We start from the raw sequence: 21,587 nt of genomic DNA on the forward strand, positions 1-21,587 counted from the left end.
TAAGGAAGACGAAATCTTTTTACTAGCAATTGTTTTCCAGGTATCGATGTACAACATACGCGGCTATGATAATTTTGTAAAATAAGGGTCGTTTGCTTGGCAATGTTCCTTTTTAAATAACATCGAAATAAATACGAATAGGATAAATGTGTTAATACGATACGAATTTCTAATATACACTTAATATCATAACGCATTTTGATACTTTGCTTTGCGCAAGAAAACGCTCTATCCACGTGCGTTAATTTAATTTCTGTAACGGGTAATTTTTCCTATTACAATTAATTTCTAAATAACCGTAAATAGTTTAGAAAAAGCGTTGTACAAAACGGTTTAAAAATTGTAGTTCGCGATCTAATCGTTGAAGCCTAGCGGTTGCTTCTTTATAAGCGCGTTGAAGTCACCAGCGGTGCTATCGTTTACCAGCGCTGTTTTACCGACGTTGACTTTCAACTCTGTCATTTCTGAACTCTTTCAAGAACTTCTGTACCATTGCGTTAAATCTGTTCGTTGTTTTACGCATTGAAAACTACATTGTTGTATTGGTATCGATATCGGTGTAGAAGTATCAATAGAGTAAAATAAACGAACACCGCATTAAATACAAGAATATTATGTTACCTACTAATATAAAATAACATGTTACGATATGCAATGCTAAAGCACTTGACCTATGCTTGTCCTAATATAATTTCCTCGACTTCCTTTGCTTTTTGTTTCGTCCAATTAATCGATTTGCTTATCTATAACTATGCTACTACGAAGCTCGTGTAAAATAACGTTTCCGCAACTTAATTCGCAAACGACTCGTCCGTGCTTAATTTCGAGATCGAGGAAAGTCCTTCGACAGGGAGGTGCTCGATCCATCGTTGGATTCTGTTTTGTTCTTCGTGTACAAGCGTCGAAGGCAAAGCGGGGGCAATGTCAAGGTGCTATAAGGCTTGGCGCATCCCTGACTGTCGGTCATTCCACGCGGAGAAATTCGATCGACACGGAGAAGGTTCGGGGAACGTCGACGTACAGGAGCCAACGATCCGAAACTGAAGACAACGATGAAGAGCATCTTGTTGGTGTGCGCGTGTTCGTTGCTGATCGGAGTACAGGCTATCGGTAGATACAGAGGATTAGAGTTTTTAGAACCTTGCTCCAGCAGGGACTACGATATCGAGAGTTGCCTCGCTAGGTCAGCCAATGTACTCATCGAACACTTCCGGAATGGTAAGAAATTATTTGCGTTAAACTTTTTGGCCAGGTTTAGTGGAATAATTAATTTAACTTAGCTACGTCTGGTTTTTCTTTTTTGATATTTACCATCCGCGTGTATTTAGGTTTTTAACAGAATATATCGATTAAACGTTTGTTAACAGAAATTTTAAAATAGATAGGAAAATTATATTTCTCGAGTATCCTTCGGATTGTAAATTTTTAACGCAAGTGGAATTTTGAATTCGATGTTTGAGAAAGATACACGCGTTTTACACTTCTTAGCGTTGCTGCCTCGAGAAGAGTGCCGGGATCAAAATCCTCTTCTAACGGTACCTATCTTGTAGAAATTCTCATGGGAATATCAATATTCTACCACGCATAGTTGTATAATTTTGCAATTAACGTAAATCTAGAACTAAACTGTACACACATATGTTTAGTTTAATTATCTTCAGACATTTTACCTTTTATTTAATAAGTCGATAATCTACACGTTTTCCGATTTATTCCGCTTGGAATGAAACACGAACCATCGATATTTATTATTTAAACATGCACTAGCCTCGTATCTTACTTTTTCCAAACGTTTCAAAATAATTTCTCCGATATTTATAAATATATTTGCAAATAAACAATTATTCTCTCCTACCTTTAACAGACTGTTTTTCGAAAATACGAAAAAACACGTTCTGCGATAAAATTTTATTTCGATCGTTTGATTGAACTCTAAATTTCGCTCGTATCTCGAATCCGTGACTTTTCTTTCGATCATTCACCGCAAGACACCTGATAGATCGCAGTAACCAAGTTGCATTACACGCTTGCCCGACATCCGTAGACCCATTTTCTAAAAGTAGGATTCGCGTGTCATGCGGTGAAAAATACGGAAGTCGAAAGTCGGGAATTACAGATTGCGGGAGCACGTGGTATCGTTGAGAACGAGTTAAAAAAAAAAAAGAAAAACATCGAGCGCCAAAGAAGCAGGTTATAACGGTGTATTCGAATGGTCACCCAGTGTCCTACATTCCACTAGAACTACGCATTACAGTACGATGGAATAGGTTCGGTTTACTCGAGAAGATTGAATAAAACATGGCAGGAATTTTTAACATCTAAGCGTTCATTTTTATCTGACATTTATAAGAATTTATTTTCTCGCTATTCTTGATAAATGATATAATAATAAACAGACGTAGAACGAGCTGCGATCGATCGATTAATCATTCTCCTCCTTTCGCTGTTGCTTTTAATTATTACCGCAAAATTCCGCCGGAGGCTAAATAACGTTGACATTTATTCACACCTGCAACACCTGAAATAAAAAGAGGTGTGTTTTATATTTCTCTAGATATAAATCGAAACGCGTCAATTTTCTCGAGTACTTCCATTGTGAATCTCAAATCATTCCAAAATCCAAATTCCAAAATTCCAATCATTCGAATCATTCCAAAATTTTATTTCGCATCGTTCAATGTTTCAATGATATTTAAATCTCGTAATTTCGACGATAACGCAACAAAATACGAAATTAACTTCAAACTCCCTGATACAGATCGAACATGTTAATTCAGCGATTGTCAAACCTCAGGTTTACCGCAATTGGGCTATCCAGAGGTAGAACCCATTATCCTCGACGAGCTCCATATCGCACTTGGTGGAGGACCGGATGGCTACAGGGCTCAGTTTAAAAACATTACGGCAAGAGGAGTTTCCACGTTACGAGTGACTGGTTTGAGGACCAGATTATCGGAAGACGAGGTGCAGCTGCAATTAGCCCTCAGCATTCCGAAAATCAGAGCTGCTGCCAAGTACAGGTCTAGTGGTACCTTGCTGTTGGTGAAAGCCAGCGGTGCTGGTGACTATTGGGGTGAATATGGTAAGGAAGGATAGTTGTTTTTAACGCAATTGTCAATGGAGAATTTAGTGATAATCTGTGATATTTACTGATTATTAACGTAGTAATATAGCACATATGGTATATATTGATATAGCAAATATCAGTGTCTTTTTGCGTGGCCTGAATACACGTTCAAATTCTACACTTAAATTTTACAACAAGGGATTATTTATTTACGAATGCTGTTACATATTATATATTTTTTATGAGCAGCTTTTTAAACAAATCCAGGTAATATTTTTTCTCATGCATAATTCGCCTTCAAGGGGCAAAAGATTCAACGAAAGTAGAAAATTTTTTTTTTTAAATCGTTTATTTTGCCAAGATTTGTTTTTTTTTATACATTTTTGAGATTCACAATAAACAATGAATTTGAGTATAGTGCGTTAGGCAGAAGTACCGATATGCGTCGGTACGACGTAGCCATGCTATATTATGTGTCGTGGTTTTTCGGTTTTTGTGTTTATTTTTGTTTTTTGGATTTAAGTCGCAGGGGAGCGGGGCTTTTGTGTATTCTTGTTTGTGTCGTATTTTGTCCTGAAACTTGGCCGCAAAACAGGACTCTTCGGTGGTTTACTTTTGTGCGTTGTGGAATTTTTTTTGGGGGGGTGGCGGGATGAGAGGGAAGGGGAGGGGACGAAAGTAGAAAATCTGTAATCACGTATGACTTTCGCAAAAAACTATCGATGTGGTTTAGTTTCTCTAAAAAGTACATTTCTCTGAAAACGCCTGGAGTTTTTTATCTAAAGTAGTTTCCAGGATACGAGGACTTTATGGAGTTACACTGAACTTTCATGATCTTTTATTCCTTTAAACCGAATCATCGCTCCCAAAAAAAGATGTCTCGCATCTGTCGATGGTATCATCATTCTGTAAAAAGCTACTCAAAAGCGGTGTTTTTTAATTGGGAAATTTTCGTAGACCGCGGGGCCGGGAACGCGCTGAACCTGCCTCGCACCGACCCTGATCGTAAAGATTGCCAAAATTTTTGCTTCGCCGATAGTCGAATTATCGTTAAAAGTTGCAATATTAGAAATTTGCAAGCCCATAGATGGGAAATTTTTGTATCTTCTACATAAGATTGAATTTCGATTGCTGGGCTAAATAAGGTTAATCTAATTATGGAAATGTAAAATCTGCCTGTCGTACCAATATTGGTAAACTATTGAATATTAAAATTGCAAGAGCTGCAGGATACTACGATGAACCGCAGAATAGATACTTTGAGTGAAACGTGATTCGAGTTTAAATGAATTACTCATGAGATAAAGTATCAATTAGATGGCTGGGAGTAAAGCGGGTTGTGACGGTGAGCAATTATAATCGAAGAGATAAATAAACAGCGATGGTAGAACATCGTGGGCTAAGTGAAAAGGTAAAAGTCACGAGCGTCCTCAACTTTCACCATCGACGTAATGCAAATTTGTTTTCAGCTGATTTTTATGTTCTGTACCACAGGCTATACTGTGTCGAATTCGTAACAATATCTATTTAATTATAGAAACGATAATTTTAACGACAACATTCTTCGATTTCGAAAAAGATTTTCTTTTACTAAAAATTATCTTCCAGTACCTCGAGATTGAGTATCAACGAAGTATCTGTAACGAATTGGAAAAATATATAAACGCTGATGTTAAAGATTCTTCGTTTGTGTAATACAACACGCGTTGTTAAAAGAGAAAACGAAAGGCTGGTGCTAACAATAAATAAATAAATAAATAAATAAATAAAAATTCAGCATACATAAGATACAAATATAAATAAATACAACAATCTTGTAATCGATTTATTTATTTATACAACAAAATTATTCAGAATTGTATATATATACATCTTTAATTTATTATACATTCGTTCATTTCAAAGTACTCAGAGATAGTTTTCAGTGAAAATATGGTAACAAACTGTTGAAAAAGTGTGAAAAATGTAAGTTCTTTTTGTTTAATACGACACAAAATGTTTATCTAAAGAAATGTAAGAAGATATGGATAATGTGTACATCGTGAGGGACACTGAGCTTATCTTCGCGCGAATGGTAACGTTGACCTCTAATTAATTCGCCTTGTAGAATGCAACCAGTTTGGTATAATTGCACTTTGCTGTTTGCAACGCAGAGCGCAAACCTTCTAGTCGATGTGCAGATCTTGAAACATAAATGTTTGCTATCGATAGGGAAATAGTATAATTTTTGCAGGATCTATGAGATCGTATAAATTCTGTGATTAATGAAAAAAAAAATTCTTTAGAATTCTACCTGTCAAGTATATAAAAAGAAGATCTACTTAGATTTAAAAACAAATCTGTTTATGATTACAGAAGGTGTAAAGGCAAAAGTATTCATCCGGGCGAAGCCATTCGCTGCTCAAGGTCGCAAATATTTAAGGTTGCAGCAACTTAAAATGGACTTTAGTGTGCAGAATATTAAGATGGGCGTCGAAAATGTTCGAGGCAGCAACGCCATTATTCGTAAGTTTTTTTTCTAAAAAATCAATGAATTAAATCACGCAAATGTATGCTCTAATCTTAATTAAGGTTTAACTGTTCAAAATGAAATTTATCAAGCATTTCGAAACGAGAGACTCGAGAAGAAATTTAATTCGGTAGAAACTACATTTCAAATTTGATCGACGTATCATCGTGTATTTGCGTGTATACGATTCAAAGTATAATAAATTATATATTATAATTAAATTATTGCTAATTTTGTAAAAAGCGTGACAAATACGTCAATAAAGATCTTTGAAGTCAGTTTGCTAAAAGAACGACATACATACGCGTACATATCTATGTATATTTAAAGGATTGTTAATTTTCTCAAAAATTCATTCCAAAGCGAACTCTTCCAATAGAATTATAATACTTAAAATAAGAAAAATGCTAAAAGTAACACACTATTTTATTTCTTTGTTCAACTACTAAGCGGGACTGTTACATAAACGACAAAAACCGAGAATCTTTTTCATCACCAAATGATGCAATTATTAGTAATTTACTTTAAGTTTATCTTAGTCGATTCAAAATATAATAAATTATATATTATAATTAAATTATTGCTAATTTTGTAAAAAGCGTGACAAATATATCAATAAAGATCTTTGAAGTCAGTTTGCTAAAAGAACGACATACATACGCGTACATATCTATGTATATTTAAAGGATTGTTAATTTTCTCAAAAATTCATTCTAAAAGCGAACTCTTCCAATAGAATTATAATACTTAAAATAAGAAAAATGTTAAAAGTAACACACTATTTTATTTCTTTGTTCAACTACTAAGCGGGACTGTTACATAAACGACAAAAACGGAGAATCTTTTTCACCGCCAAATGATGCAATTATTAGTAATTTACTTTAAGTTTATCTTAGTCGATTCAAAGTATAATAAATTATATATTATAATAAAATTATTGCTAATTTTGCAAAAAGGGTGACAAATATATCAATAAAGATCTTTGAAGTCAGTTTGCTAAAAGAACGACATAAAAAATTCATTCTAAAAGCGAACTCTTCCAATAGAATTATAATACTTAAAATAAGAAAAATGTTAAAAGTAACACACTATTTTATTTCTTTGTTCAACTACTAAGCGGGACTGTTACATCAACGACAAAAACGGAGAATCTTTTTCACCACCAAATGATACAATTATTAGTAATTTACTTTAAGTTTATCTTAGTCTTCCTAGTGTTGTGTTCTTCTATAAATCAACTGAATATATATCCAAGCAATAAATTTTTAATGAAACTCGACGAGTAAATTGCTGTATGTATAACATACTATGAACATTCATGAAAGGTGATATTATGCATCAAATCTTACATAAAATCTTGGTTCTATCGGATGCGAGCTTTAAAGTCGATCTCAAATAATCTTAATTGCCGATCGATCGTGTTTGATAAAAGTTTTTTTCTTTCTATTTCAGTGGCAGCGTTAAATCTCTTCATTAATACCAACAGTCAAGAATTGTTAAAAGAGATGAAACCTGATCTAAGGAGGAAATTAGTTCAAGTAATGACAAGCTTCATTGAGAGGATCTTTGCTCAAGTACCATACGATGCATGGATCGTTGATTGAATCGATTAAAATGGCATCGTATCTGTCGATAGTCACTTAAGGAAAAAGGATCACCAAATATCTTGCGACACATCGATTAAAAAATAAGAAGTCTATGCATACGAAAGATACAACAACGAGAATATTATCTTTATGTTCTTTTCCTTTTTAGAAGATTTTTTTGTCCACTAGGAAACAGTTGAAACGGGCATCAAAATTGGGTTTTATAAATATTTATTAATCTGTATATAATTTGTATTTAAATGTTTTGTTAAAATTGACGACTGACAATCACAATATTGAAAGCCAGTCTATCGCTAATTTTCATAAAATAGTGTCTTGCATATTTATTATATAAGCTGTATTGTGGTGTAAAACGTACCGTGGCTGAGATTAAAGTTATACAGTTAATTTTTACAGTTTCTTTTTAAATATAAGATTAAATTAGTTAAGTTGCGATAATTTCGAAAAGTAAATTAGTCGAATCTTGAAGTAATTCCAACTTAAGATATTTCAACCCGATAAGCTTACTTTCCTATTATTTATGTCATTTATACGAATGTAAAATGTTGTAGACATTATGTAAGTGTATGTGTGATAGTTATAAGGAATGGATGATTTACAATAACAATTTAAATACCATCGAATTGGACTAATCACGTTAAGTCGATTATGTATTCGCGTGTTCATCGATCGCATCGTTACGATTATTTATGACTAACTGAAGAATGAGAATGACGGAAGCTAAATTATTCTTGAATATTCTTATCATGCCGGTAAATTGGTATTCATAAGGATCGCAGCTTTCTCCGTTTTCATTTTTTAGTTTATAACATGTACTTCGCATAATATATTTTTTCATACTTTGCTTCATTGTTATACATTTCGTTTTATATTCTCCCATGTGTTTGTCATAAGAAACGGATATATGTTTCTTTAATTACCATCGTTGTATTCAAATAAAAATTAACTATTTCATTTCTACCGAATTTTATAAAGAACTTTTAAATCCATTTTAGACCGAAAAACATATCGAACAGCGTTATCAATACGAAGCTAGAAACAGTTTATCTTCTGGTATTTAAGAATTATGATGCAACGGTCGTTACATATGTATGTATGATTGCAAATAACACGTGTAAAACAAATCGAAATTGCAATCGCTAATCACATATTAAAATAGGAATTTCCACGAAGGAAAATCCTATGATTTATGAATTATTCACTATACGTGTACACGTTTTATATTTGGAACGTATATAATCTTAAAATCCTGTCAGTATGCCAAGGAATAGAATATTAGAGAGAAGAGGACAGTTCGAAGAAATAATCGTTTACAATCGATTACATTACGGGAAACTTACACGTTTATTTACGAGAAAGCAAAGTTGTTAATGAGATAAGCAGAAAGACATCATTCTTCAAACTCAAACAGATGAATCCACCGTGTCTACGAAAGGTATTTGCTCGTCGTTGTATTTATTATGATATTTACGTACTAATTAATTATGTCCAGATGTATGGAATTTCATACTATTTAGTAGAACCTTCATACGAGTGCGAAAATGTAATGTTACGAAAACGAAATGTAAAACCTGATGAAAAGTGCATCATTGAGAAATAAAGGTGTACGCAGCTACTATACGTAAAGATTTTAATAGCCTCGATTAATATAGAAGCGGAAAATGTTTTCCAAGTTAACGCTTTAAATTCTAAAATTGTATATAGTCGATATTTAACTCGTGTTATTTTCATTTACACGATATTTAACGCATTTGTAATATTTATAATCCACTTAACGAAGTTAATTGTATTGTATTAACGATTCGTAATATTTTAATAGAAACTTAATGCACCAGACGGTAAAAATAAATTACAACTATTACGCTGCTTGGTTCACTAAATTTAATAATTTCTTCAATGAAACGTCTCGTTACGAGCGAATATACTTGTCATCTTGCAATTTATCAATTTCAATGAACGAGTGTCGTGACTTTTAATAGAGTTCGTGGAAACTATACAAAATAGAAGAAACGAGAAGAATAATTAATGATTTCGACGTTTGCGACGTTCCGAAGTTCCGGAGTCTTTCGTGAAGATGATTATGCACGCCCGTCATTGTTCCTCGGATGGCAGATGAGGAAAATTAATGAAATTACCAATATGATAGGTCACATGATCTAATTAATATCGAATCATGCGCACGAAATGACAAAATGAACTTAAAATGCGATCAGTTGATCGTTCGAAGATGACTTAATTTCACTGTTTTTCGTTTCCATGTCTTTGCTTGTAATATGAAATATAATATTTGTACGTTATGCGAGGATAAAACATCTTTTCTTCGTAGTATAACAATCGTATCACTTTTGTATTGTCTGTATTTGTATTTACATTTCTGTCCGTCTGCAAAGAACGGGGGAAGGTGAAAAATGATATTTATTAATTTTTAATCATAAATGACATTGTTTGTCATTGAAACGACTCGTTACCTTCGGATCATTTTTTCGGTCTTGTCCGGAAGAAAAATTAAACTTCTAATTTTTTATCTCGTTCCAATGCAGTAAACGGAGAAAGTACCAAACCGGATATGATTTTTAATCGCATGACATGAAATATATATAAAATATACATACATATATTACAGAGAAGAATTATTCAGGTTATAACAGATAAGATGCAGGAAAATTTGTATTCTTAATCCAAGATGTTGTAGTGTTCCTCGAATCATAAAATAATTATTTACATTCATAAAAGTACTATACTCGTAAGAATATTTTCACGTATGAATTAATACACACACAAATACACGTAAATAATATTCCTGCCAACGTTTATAAAAACCTAATCAATAATTCATGTTTTTAAAGAAGCAGATAAAAACACTGGTACTCCTTGAGTTTATATTTTTATTGTGGTTTAACTCGAACAGCACGATTCGAAGGTGGCAATTTTTATAACGTATCCCTACAATTAATAAGAAAGTATTCGTTTTCGGCATTTGCTTTTAGCGATGATAATGGAAAGAAACACGAATGAAATTAAACAAGTAGGGAACTTTATTTCGACATATAGAGTATTTTATGTTTCGTAGTTTAGATGAGACGATACGAAACCTTTTTTCTCTCGATATCGACCATTTATTTCTAATTTCTCAACGGTAATTTTCTTTATGTTCATTTTGATATTTTCGTGACATTTTGCTGAAATTTTTTCTGAAGGAATGCCCAATACATCGATTCATATTTATACGTAAGTCTATTATTATTTATGCGTGATATTATATAAGAAGTTTTAAAAATATCCAGAGAGATAGGTTTGTTATTTTTAATAATCTAAGTTACGACATGATTGGCATAAATTATCCTTATTTAAAATGCTGTTTTTGAGAGTTTTCTTCCTTAGAGTGAATAACATTAGACTAAAATTAATGGAGAGTCGTTTATCTTTGTTGAAATTTTATAACTCGTTATAGTAAATAGTTAAAAGTAGGCGTTCTTGCCAAAGTGTTATATTTAATTATATTTGACAAACCTTTATAGAATTCAGTAAGAAATTTTTACGAAATTTAACAAACTCAATTTCGATTCTATTTTTCAAATCGTGAAATAATTCTTTTAACGTTAAACTGTTTAGTCATAAATAATCTAATTAAAATGGATCGACTTATTTGCTTTCTTCTTTAACTCGTCTACTCCATTAATGATATGTTTAAAGCAATGGATTTATTTTTATATAATCTTTTTTTCTCTTAAAAATCGCTATTCACTTTTTACTAATTATTCATAAATACGAATTCAAGCAAGCTGGGAACCTATCTTGTTATTCATATTTGATTTATCGATTTATAGAATTTACTTCTAAACAGGTTTTTGGAGTTAAATTTTAATTTGGTAAATGAAATGTTTTTTAAATGAACGCTTATCTACAGAGGACAGCTTATCTTTTTACGTTCAAGCAAAATTTCATTAAAAATTCCTAAATCAAGCAAATCTAAATACGAGAATATTCTCTTCATATTTAAATCTCTGCCAGTCATTTATACGTAGCGAGACGAAGAGATCCAAATAACTAAAGAGCTTTGTTTCCCTTTCGTCGCTTCATGGCGTTGATTTCATCGAACAGATACGTTCTCGAAGAATCAAAATGGACAAATCATCTCTATGACGCGTTCCAATGTGGTGGACGCGCTGAAAAGCACGAATACGCTATCTCGGTCTGCTAATATTCTAAATGCGTATTGTCTTTCTTCTAGCAAGTTGCTGGTCGTTGCCTGTTTTCCAAGAAAGGGACGCGGACGAACGAAAAACCGGCCAACCGGCTCGTGATACTCGACGACGTCGTCGAAGGACAGGGTCAAAATACTATTTCTACCTTGATACGTCACGTGCATATGTTTCCCTGCAAACATTTCCTCCTTTTCGAGCACGTTCGCTCCACGTGTACGCGCGTTTTTCGTAAAAATCACTCCAATTATACGTGATAAAGTAAATCTCCGAAGCTTTTTTTCTGTGATGAAGGATGGCTATTATTATTTTATCCCCTCTCTCTCTCTTTTTATTTTCCTCCGCGAGGTTATTCTGTATTTTCGCACAATCAGAATTTTTCATAAAAGATATAACTTAGAAAAAAAACGAAGCTGGCACCCCGCTGGGGGTAGCCGCCCACATGCTATATTATTTTTTATTTATATTTTTTTTTTCTTCACCAACAAGATATAACATTTTACCAAATGTCCGCAAGGACAAATTGTAAAATAACCAAAATAAAATAAAAAAAAAAAAAAAAAAAAATCAGAATTTTGTTTCTATATAGAATACAATACATGAATATATGATTAAAAATCATTTATGAAAATATTAAGTAGTATTATCTTGCAGGATAAATAAATATAAATATGGATATAAATAAATATAAATAAATGATTTTATATTTTAATCCGACGTTTATGTAAGAATCGATAATGGTTATGTCATAAGCGGATTTTTTGATGTCGGCATAATGCACGGTGATCGGTAAATTGCGAATCTTTATGTATTTTTATTTATGGGAAATGTAATGCCACAACATTTATAAGAAATATATAGATATATGATGTACACAATAAATAAAGATGTAAAAAATATTCAAAATACAATCGTCCTTGTAATATATTTATTAGCTAAGAAAGAAATATATCTATGGAAATTTCCTTGTTCATAAAAATATACATTTGCATAAACGTCCGCAGTCTAATGATCAGAAATGTAACTTTTATAAATGTAAAAAGACATATGAATAACCATGTGCGATTATTCAGTATACATCAGGCATTGTATACTTGAGCTGATAATAACGTTTTCTCGTAACGCCATGAAAGTGTAATTGATCGTATTAGTTGATCGTAGAAGTTGATACATAATTTCATTCTCTTCTCCAGTATCTTACCTTCGTAAACCTTTAATTATTATATATGGTTTTTTTAAATTCCTTTGATACAGTTGCACATAGTGAAATCGTAAAAGAATACAACGTAACATAGCACCGTGATGAGAAAGTAAAATTATAGAAATATCAAATGAAATAGAAAGCAATAAAATAAAATAGTAGCAACAGAAAGAAATAAATATAGTAGACTTTTGTTGTAATTGTAAAAATATAAGGGAACCACGAAATTATTAGAGCCACAGATGTAAAAGACACGTAAAAGATCATTTTTCTAACAATGTTTCCAAACGTATATTTACAATCTGAAAAAATAGCTATTTTATACAAAGTAAAGAGAATTCATTTGAAAGTTTCATTTGAAATCTGAAGTCATTTAATGCAGATGACATTAACAACAATATGATTATCTTACTGCACAAGACGACGATTAACCACTTACTTATTCAATGTTTTTATTCAAATAGTAGCGAATTGCGTCGCAAGTAAGATAGTTTATCAGTTTTTATAACTGAAATTGAAAAACATTGTCGGTGATGATGACAAGACAGAAAAAATCTTGGATAGGAGAACAAATTTTCCTTAGGTGTCGTTGCATTTTTCAGGAATGAGTCAACATGAGCCAACAATTTTGTTCCTTCTCGTATTGCATAACGATGGAAATTAATTGAAGAAATATGAAGATGTATGGTTAACTTATTGTAAGCAAGATCTATGAAAATTTCATTATACGAATGAAAATGTAAATTGAAAATCTTATGAATAAAACAGAAATTTTAAAGATTCGTTCGCGAAGACGAAGGTGAACAACTATAAATGAAGTTAACAACGAGATGGAAGGAAAGTAAAGTATTATTATTGTTATTATACTCAGATTTTAAAAGGTTGTAGATTCTTTTATAATCACTTAAACCGTATTCCGAATTAATTTCAATGACCGATCCATTCGATGAAATATTTCTTGTAATTTGTACGATGCTGAAAAATAAAATTCTTGTACTCGACATACCAAAGTAAAATAAAAAAGTCAAATTTAAAGACGTATGTATTAGAAATTCAAGCATTATTCCAAACATTATAGAAACATAATTTTTATTCTTGAATCTAAAATTCTTTCAAAACATAAACGTATTACTAAAACTCAACAGTATTAAACACTCTAGGATCCATTAGATCTTGGAATTTCCTCTTGGACACTGCTTGTACATCTCGAACGAATCTTCAAATACATTAGTGTAGTAGAATTCCATTTACTTAAAAGTCAACGAAGGACAAGTAATTTATGTAACTAAGGTTCACTGACTTTCCCCACGATCTATGATTTCTCGCTGAAATAATACAATTTCGTGTACAGATAAGCGAATTCGCTCAACAGGAAGTTCATTATTGATCACGTGGAGGCGTAGAAGGTACAAGACCATAATAACGTGGAAACGCGACATCATTGGAAAACGGAAATGAAGTAATTTACAAACTATAAAAACAGAATAGATTTCCGTGATTAAAAAAAAAGCTGGTCTTTCATATTTGCATAATGTACGGTAAATATCTCGTAATTTATAAGTCTTAGATAAAAGTTGAAATAATTTGGACGAGACCGAATTATAAATGGAAATTTCAAGGATTTTATAAATTTTTTTTTTCATCGTTATTGTATCATATTATTATAGTTATATCACGCGTATATAATAAATAACGTAAATAAACTAACAAATATTGCGAATAAATCGTATTAATACGACATTGACCTTTAACGGATTAAACTTCGTCCGAGTAATCGATGGAAAGATAAATTGAGTTGTAGAATGTATAGCTCGCATGAATATGCACATTTTAACGTGTATACGATGAAAAATATGGCAACACGCGCCTTGTCAAGATCACATGTTGAGAATTCGTAATGTCCTCCAGCACGTTGATCTGGATGCTCTAGAGCAAGTATCATCGACGAATAACAGCAGAGAGGGGAGAAAGGTAGAACTATAAGGACTTGAGGCTGACCTCCGCGTTATTCACTTGTAGACCGACGATCTGATCATTCGTGGGTGACGAAACAGCCCTGCTCTTCCATCCGCGATCGTTCTCACTCGAGATTCTCTGTTACAACGATCAACATATACCTTTATATTTATTCTAACTCTAATCGAATTTTCTTCGACCCAAGAAATTCATTTTTAAGAAGAAGAAATGAAGACAATCGTGCTAGTCGGATTGATCGTGGCGATTTTTGGCGTTACTTTCGCGCGCGAACTACGTAAGTGACACTTTGCCATTTTTATTCTTTCAATTAATCTCTTTTAATTTTATCGCTGAGGTTTTCGTTTATCGTTCGCGTACTGGTTGAATTTTGCGTGCAACGTAGGACGAATTTTGGTGATTTATAGTCCAAGGTTTACGAACTCCGATGATTTATCGATTTACCGTGTTTCTGGAATACTTTGATGTGTGATATTTCATCGTACGATTGATAAGTTTTTAAAACGAGTCTGCAATTTTATTCCGCGTCAAAATTCGTTTACGTGACTATTGTATTTTTGTAGAAAACTGTTCAACGAAAATGTGTTGTATCGCTTGGAGCAACGAATTGAAACAGGCGCGTAGTTTTGACGTTTGATCTGATTTGCGAAATTACGGATAAGCGTGCACGATAATTTTATCGTTCGCGAGAATTTTATAAAAAAGTTGACAAAGCTGTCATTTAAAAATTAATATGCATTGGTAAAATTGGTCGTATCATCGAGCCTCATTTTCTATTTAAGAAGCTACCTTACTTTTAGATTCAGTGTAGTCTTCAAATAATAAGTCAGATAGAAAAGATTATATTAAATCGCAATTAGTCATTGGGTGCACGTAATCGATGAATCACATAATTAATTTTAATGTATGTATGTACAGTTACTACGTATGCATTTCAATAGACATTCTAATTTTAATAATTAACCGAGTATGCGAGGAATATAATACAGGAAATAGCTGCATTTTTCTCGAAAGTGAGATGCATTTATTTAGTCACATTAATGCATTTATTTATTTAGTGAGATGCATATATCTGTATTTATAAAAAATTGTATTATTGACTTTCAAGTCCTTTTAATAGTACATTTTCATATTTGAAAATATATTTTTTATCTATTCTATATTTTCTATAATTTTTAATACACGCAACACGTCAACTCACGTAAGTTACTTATAATCGATCAGTTTTCTAAAACGAAAAGTTTCTGTTATTCTTTGTCACGAGTAATTTACATTGACTATGTTTAGTCATTAATTTGTCACAAAGTACCACAAGGCAAACCTGACAAAAATTTATATATTTGTAAGTTGTAACTAGTATCGTCATGTTGTTTTTTGAAAATTGCTTAAGATAAATAATAACTTACCTGGAATTTGAATTTGCATTATAGAAAAAGCAACTGGAAGTATGAACGTATAACTGGATGTATGTTTAATTTTACGAAAACGATATAAATATTGAATATTAATTAACTTTCTAATAATTGAATCCAAAGAAATTGTATTCCAGTAATTTTTATCGATTTAGAAGAACATTAAAGACAACATTTTTGAAATTTTTCGTAAAACTGCTTTTTCTTCGATTTATCCTTCGCAAGAGTAAATTAAACGTAAAATAAAAATTATTTATCGCTAGATACATTTTCGGAACTATTGAGGTTTTAAATAGTTAATATATTTCTTCGTAGTCTTTTTTTTTTTTATCTTTTAGTTTTATTCTTTCAGCTGACATTTGTTCGTTAACATATTCTATTTTCTGCCACGTTTCACGCTCGATGTTCGATGCAATTTACATATTTACGGAAGAACGTTACTACTGAATTCATCTTCGATTAAATAAAAATCATTTAAATTTTAATTTCCATCCTATCATTTTGTAACGAGAAGAAGAAGAAACATTTCGAAATGAAAACTCACAGCGTACATTTAGATTTAATCATCGATTTAGATGTTTCATCATTGATATAGAGTTCGTGATTAAATAATAATTAATACTTTTTTGTTAAATTGCGTGCAGCTGATTTCATTCACGTTTGCAAGAAGAACGATCCGAACTTGGCTGATTGCATAAAGGCCAGTGTGAACTACCTTAAACCCAAACTGAAAACTGGAATACCAGATTACAAAATACCATCTTTGGAACCTCTGGAATTGAAAGAATTGGTAGCCACGGCAGGAGGAAACATCAAATTGATGCTGAAGAATGTCATCGTTCATGGCGCCAGTAATTTCACGTTATTGAGGATGAAGTAAGTAGCAAAATCAATAAGAAAACAAACTCTCCACGATTTTTAATATCCGAAGGCTCCAAAGAATTGAAAAATTACGATTTATTCCTCTTAATCCAACCAGTTACATATTTGAAGTTGGAATTATTTCGACGAGATTAAACAGTGAGGTTCTTCGTGTTGTTTCCAGTTTGCGTAGTTTAGTGTAGATGTTCACGCGATAACTTTTCTGGAAATTCAAGATTATATTATATCGTTCAAAGATCTATCAATTGCCATAATTGCAACATTTCCCACCTTGGTAATATCTTTGTTGCTTCATTCTCGATCTCGCTGAATCCTGCAATTACAAAATGTTTCAGTAATTTGAAGCGGCTGAGAATATATCCGATCGTAAACTATTTATGTTCCCAGTAGGTATACAATGGTCATTAGATTCTAAATTGTTGTAAGAACACGATGATACGTGCTAAAAAGTCTGATATTTCACGCTTAAGGAGATATACATTATATTTTGCTGCGATATTTTTAAATACTTTTAACAACTAGATCGTATAATATACATTTAAATAATTAAATATATAAGTTTTGTACGAGAAGAATTTCTATTTAAGCTTTATTTCTTTCCCTGTGTTTGTAAAAGTATAAATATTCCCAGTTTAGGCATTGTTGTTACACGTAGCTGTATTTTAAACAAATTAAAATTACATTGCAGAGGAGATAGAGATCAGTACTTGTTTCCATACGTAAAGATATCATGAGCGAATTTTTATCGACGAATTTTCCACTTTTACAGTTGTAACGCGTTACGTCGTTTATTACAAAATCCAATGCGCTACGAATTATGTAAATGTGACTGATCTACGATAACTCAGCATCAATAAGTATGCGTAATAGAAAGTCGATAGGGAAAATGTCAGATTCGAGCATCATTGTTGTATCCGAGTCGTAATCTTGATTAAGAACGATGTATCTGTATAACAGTGAAAAAATCGTTGTGTCTAGACGTCTTAATGTGTCGTTGATTCATCAATCATCAGTTTTTATTATAGCATGACATTCATGTTCGAGAAGTGATAGTAAGATCACGATCATTTAAATTCTTAAATAATTAAGAAAATTCAGTTTAGATTTTAATGAGTACCTTTGCGTCATAAGGACGAAGTTATTAACATTCAAAGTATTCAGTAAATTTCACAAGTATTAAGTATCGTGTATAATACAATTTTTATTATGAATTAAAATTGCTAGAAATTTGCTACGTTTCCCTTTACGATAGATTGTACAATGTTTGTTTATTACGAAAATAATGATGTCGTTGCGAAATTCGATTTACCTACTGTCACTGTAAGTTAATTATTCGAGACGAGTTTCAGTGAATATGAAGGAAAATTGCGTGGCGGATTTCATAAAACAAACTTGCCTTCCGTCATTATGTCAAATTAACCGGGTAATGACACATGTTATGAACTCGGCGATGAACGACCTGCCTTGAAATGACATTCGGAAATGACGACGTCGTATAGCGTAGCAGTTAAGTATGTTCGCGAAAAGGAACTTGGACTCGAAGAGAATCGAATTAATTTCAAATGTTCCAGAGAATTTGGATAATCGGCAACCTAAAAATTCCAAAAATTCTTTAGTATCGGGATTATCTAATTTAACGTAATTTTTTAAAAATATAGAAGAATAAATTATATAGATTGCTATATTAATTAAAAGCTAAACTTTTCGAAACAATTGCAAGAGTAAATTCTATTTCTTAGGATTAAAGATATTTAATTTATTTTACAGAGATGTAAAACATGTAAATTTTTTAGAATTAGGCTTGTTTAATTTATTTTATTCCATTGAGTTGGCCAATAAAACTCAATATACTAGGTTGTTCGAAAAGTTTCTTTCGTTTCATGAGACGATAATAGATGAACAACAATTTATGTTTCATATCATTTTATTGAATTACGTATGATCCATTCCGTCGTATTTCTATTATAACGTTCGTGCATAATTCAATAAATTAATATAAAACAAAAAACATTGTGCCTCTATTATTTCCTTATAAAACGAAAGAAACTTTTCGGACAACTTAATACATAACGTGGAAATGTATTCAATCTATTGAAAATAGATTGAAAATTATTGCGTATTACGGGCATGACGGTAATTGAACAGTTATTTTACATTTTTCCTTTTTAACAATTATCGGTTAACGAGGCTGACAATTTGTAAAAGGTACTCCATTATGTGAATACGTTCTGTTATTTTTATTATACCAGAAGGTTGATTAACACTAGAACAAAAAATACGTAATAATAGAATATTTTTATATTTATTAATTTATTACTTTCATACAGAAGCAATTCCATGTTATGTAGTACATTTTTGGTACTACTAATCCATCATCCCCAAACGAGGATCGACTCATTTATAAAAATTATAGAACCAGTTATTTTGACCGGTGTGTGGTATTGCTAGTGTTAGCATCTAGCGATTTAGCGATTGGTCCGGAATTTCCCTGATAACTGATATCATCATATCGAACGATACGCGGTAAAAATTTAAAAAACGCGTGACAAACTGTACAAAACGAGCAAACTGATTAATTGGGGTTCGATGAACTGATTGCAGGACTCTTTTACACTTTGACAAGTACCAGACATTTTCGCTGGTATTGGTATAAGTAGCTTTGATACAAAATTATTTTTAGTTTGAATACATAAAAAACAAAATAAAATTCGTTTTATTCTTTTAGTTATCGTTGCGAAAATCGTTACATCATTGCGGAAATATAACATGAGGTAGGAATTTTAAAATTATAAAACCAGTCAATTTGGCTGTGTGTGGTAGTTCTAGCGTTAATTATCTTTCACATTTTTTATATCTCCTCTTGTTTTGGTTTATATCTCTTTCAACGTTTCGTCTCACACTCCATTACTTATCGTCCTTAAGCCTTGAAAGTCAGATGCAATTCATCGGTGATGATTGATTCCCGACCGGGTGACTCATAAACGAATAAATAAAACAACAGTAAGAGATCCTCTCTTTGTATTCCGCATATGCACGAGCGACCGTGACACGAACTGCTGTGACTCTAGTTGGAAATAATTTGTATGGCGAACGTGACAGGTGAATTGCAAAAAGGGATGGAATCCGTACGTTTGAAAACGACGAATGTCAGTGACGTGTAATTTATTAATCAAACTATTCTCCTTGTTTCTATCAATCAGAATCGCCTCTATTTTAACTAAAAGTTCTTTACGAGCATAGGAAATTATATAAAATTAGAAAAATTGTATCTTCCATCGTTTAACGCATCGTTCGCCATGAGATTTTTATACATTTTTCCCTGAGGATATATGGAGAATAAATCGAGATATACCGCACCGTAAGGTTGAATTTTCACAAAATATATACTGTACCCGCGCATCTTTTTCAACCTGGCTCATCGGAGTCCACGTTGACGTTGAACGCGTTAAAATTTAAGAAATTCTTGTATTCTTTCCATCCTTCATATGCTGAATTTTTCGCAGAGCCAATTTGGATACCCTAAACTTCGTAGTCGAGCTGGACCTTCCAAATCTTTCTATCGAAGGAAATTACGACGTGGATGGACGAATAATCCTTCTTCAGATTCGAGGAAGCGGGCCGATGACTGGCGACTTTACAAATTGCAAGGCGTTGGTGAAACTGCAGATGCAGATGTCAAAGAGAAACAACGATGAAAATTATCTGAAACTGACCGAGCTTAAAACCAGAATCTCGGTAGGAGGTGGTAAATTGAATCTGAAAAATCTGTTCGGTGGTGATCCAGTTCTCGGCGAAGCTGTCAACAATGCCATCAACAGCAACTTCGACTCCTTTCTCAAAGAAATAAAGCCATCTATCGAGAGCGCAATCTCCAACACGTTCACGGAGATTGCAAACGGTATTCTGCAAGAGTTTACTTACGAGATGCTTTTCCCAGAATCGTAAAAACGTACCAAAAAATATTGTAAATCGATGATCGAGCACCGACGACAGTGAGATGATCTATGTCATTTTTAAAGAAATTCATTGAAGTATGTTAGTAAACGACGAAGAAGATTTCTTAGTATTTTTAAATCTGGACTTATGATTTTGCTCTCGAATTATGTTGGCAAGATTGGACGAGATTATTGTACTTATTTGCTTGAAAGATGAACAAATGCGAGTGTCGGGTACATTACGGATTTTTATGCATTTTATGGGAAATTGAAAAATATAAAAATATGCATAGAATACATGTAATACGGCAAATATATGAAATATCCAAATAGTATATGTATATAAGTAGTTCATAACGTATGGATGGAACAAATTTCTGCATAAATTCTATTTTTTTTTTTTTTTTTTTTTTTTTTTTTTTTTTTTTTTTTTTTTAGTGTAAATGCATCAATACTCGCGGTCTGGTGACGAAATATATAAGACGAACTTATACTTTTTCGCTACCGTTCGTAATAATCGCGTTAATACGTTAGTTTCTTTCATTGAATTTTCTATCTTCCGTTTGCAATTATTATCGCGTTATCGCTAGTATCTTCTATCTTAATTAATTTAAAGATACGTTTGTAATATTGTAATTCTTCAGTTGCCATCTTCGATGTTTTGTGATTATTACAATACTTTGCGATGAATTGTGAGAAAGAAAATAGTCATCTGTATAATGCTTAAGGGGGCAATGCGTGAGTCAAATAAAGAAATTAATTTTACATTACATTTGCAGTTACATTAGTTTTTGGTTA

General features: G+C 32.2%; 2 protein-coding genes across 2 annotated transcripts; both read left to right on the forward strand.

The window, feature by feature from the left end:
• The first annotated feature begins 934 nt into the window (after positions 1-934).
• On the forward strand, positions 935-8,092 carry LOC132905926 (protein takeout). Its single transcript, XM_060957678.1, has 4 exons — positions 935-1,218; positions 2,795-3,082; positions 5,423-5,572; positions 7,029-8,092. Exons 1-4 carry the CDS (start codon positions 1,053-1,055, stop codon positions 7,178-7,180), a joined length of 756 nt encoding a protein of 251 aa, XP_060813661.1. The 5' UTR covers positions 935-1,052; the 3' UTR covers positions 7,181-8,092.
• A 6,511-nt stretch (positions 8,093-14,603) lies between these two features.
• LOC132905932 (putative beta-carotene-binding protein) lies at positions 14,604-21,559 on the forward strand. Its single transcript, XM_060957683.1, has 3 exons — positions 14,604-14,837; positions 16,617-16,848; positions 20,358-21,559. The coding sequence occupies exons 1-3, from the start codon at positions 14,771-14,773 to the stop codon at positions 20,797-20,799; spliced, it is 741 nt and encodes a 246-aa protein (XP_060813666.1). The 5' UTR covers positions 14,604-14,770; the 3' UTR covers positions 20,800-21,559.
• Positions 21,560-21,587: the final 28 nt, after the last annotated feature.

Source organism: Bombus pascuorum, chromosome 4, assembly GCF_905332965.1.
Source record: "Bombus pascuorum chromosome 4, iyBomPasc1.1, whole genome shotgun sequence".
Lineage (NCBI taxonomy): Eukaryota > Metazoa > Arthropoda > Insecta > Hymenoptera > Apidae > Bombus > Bombus pascuorum.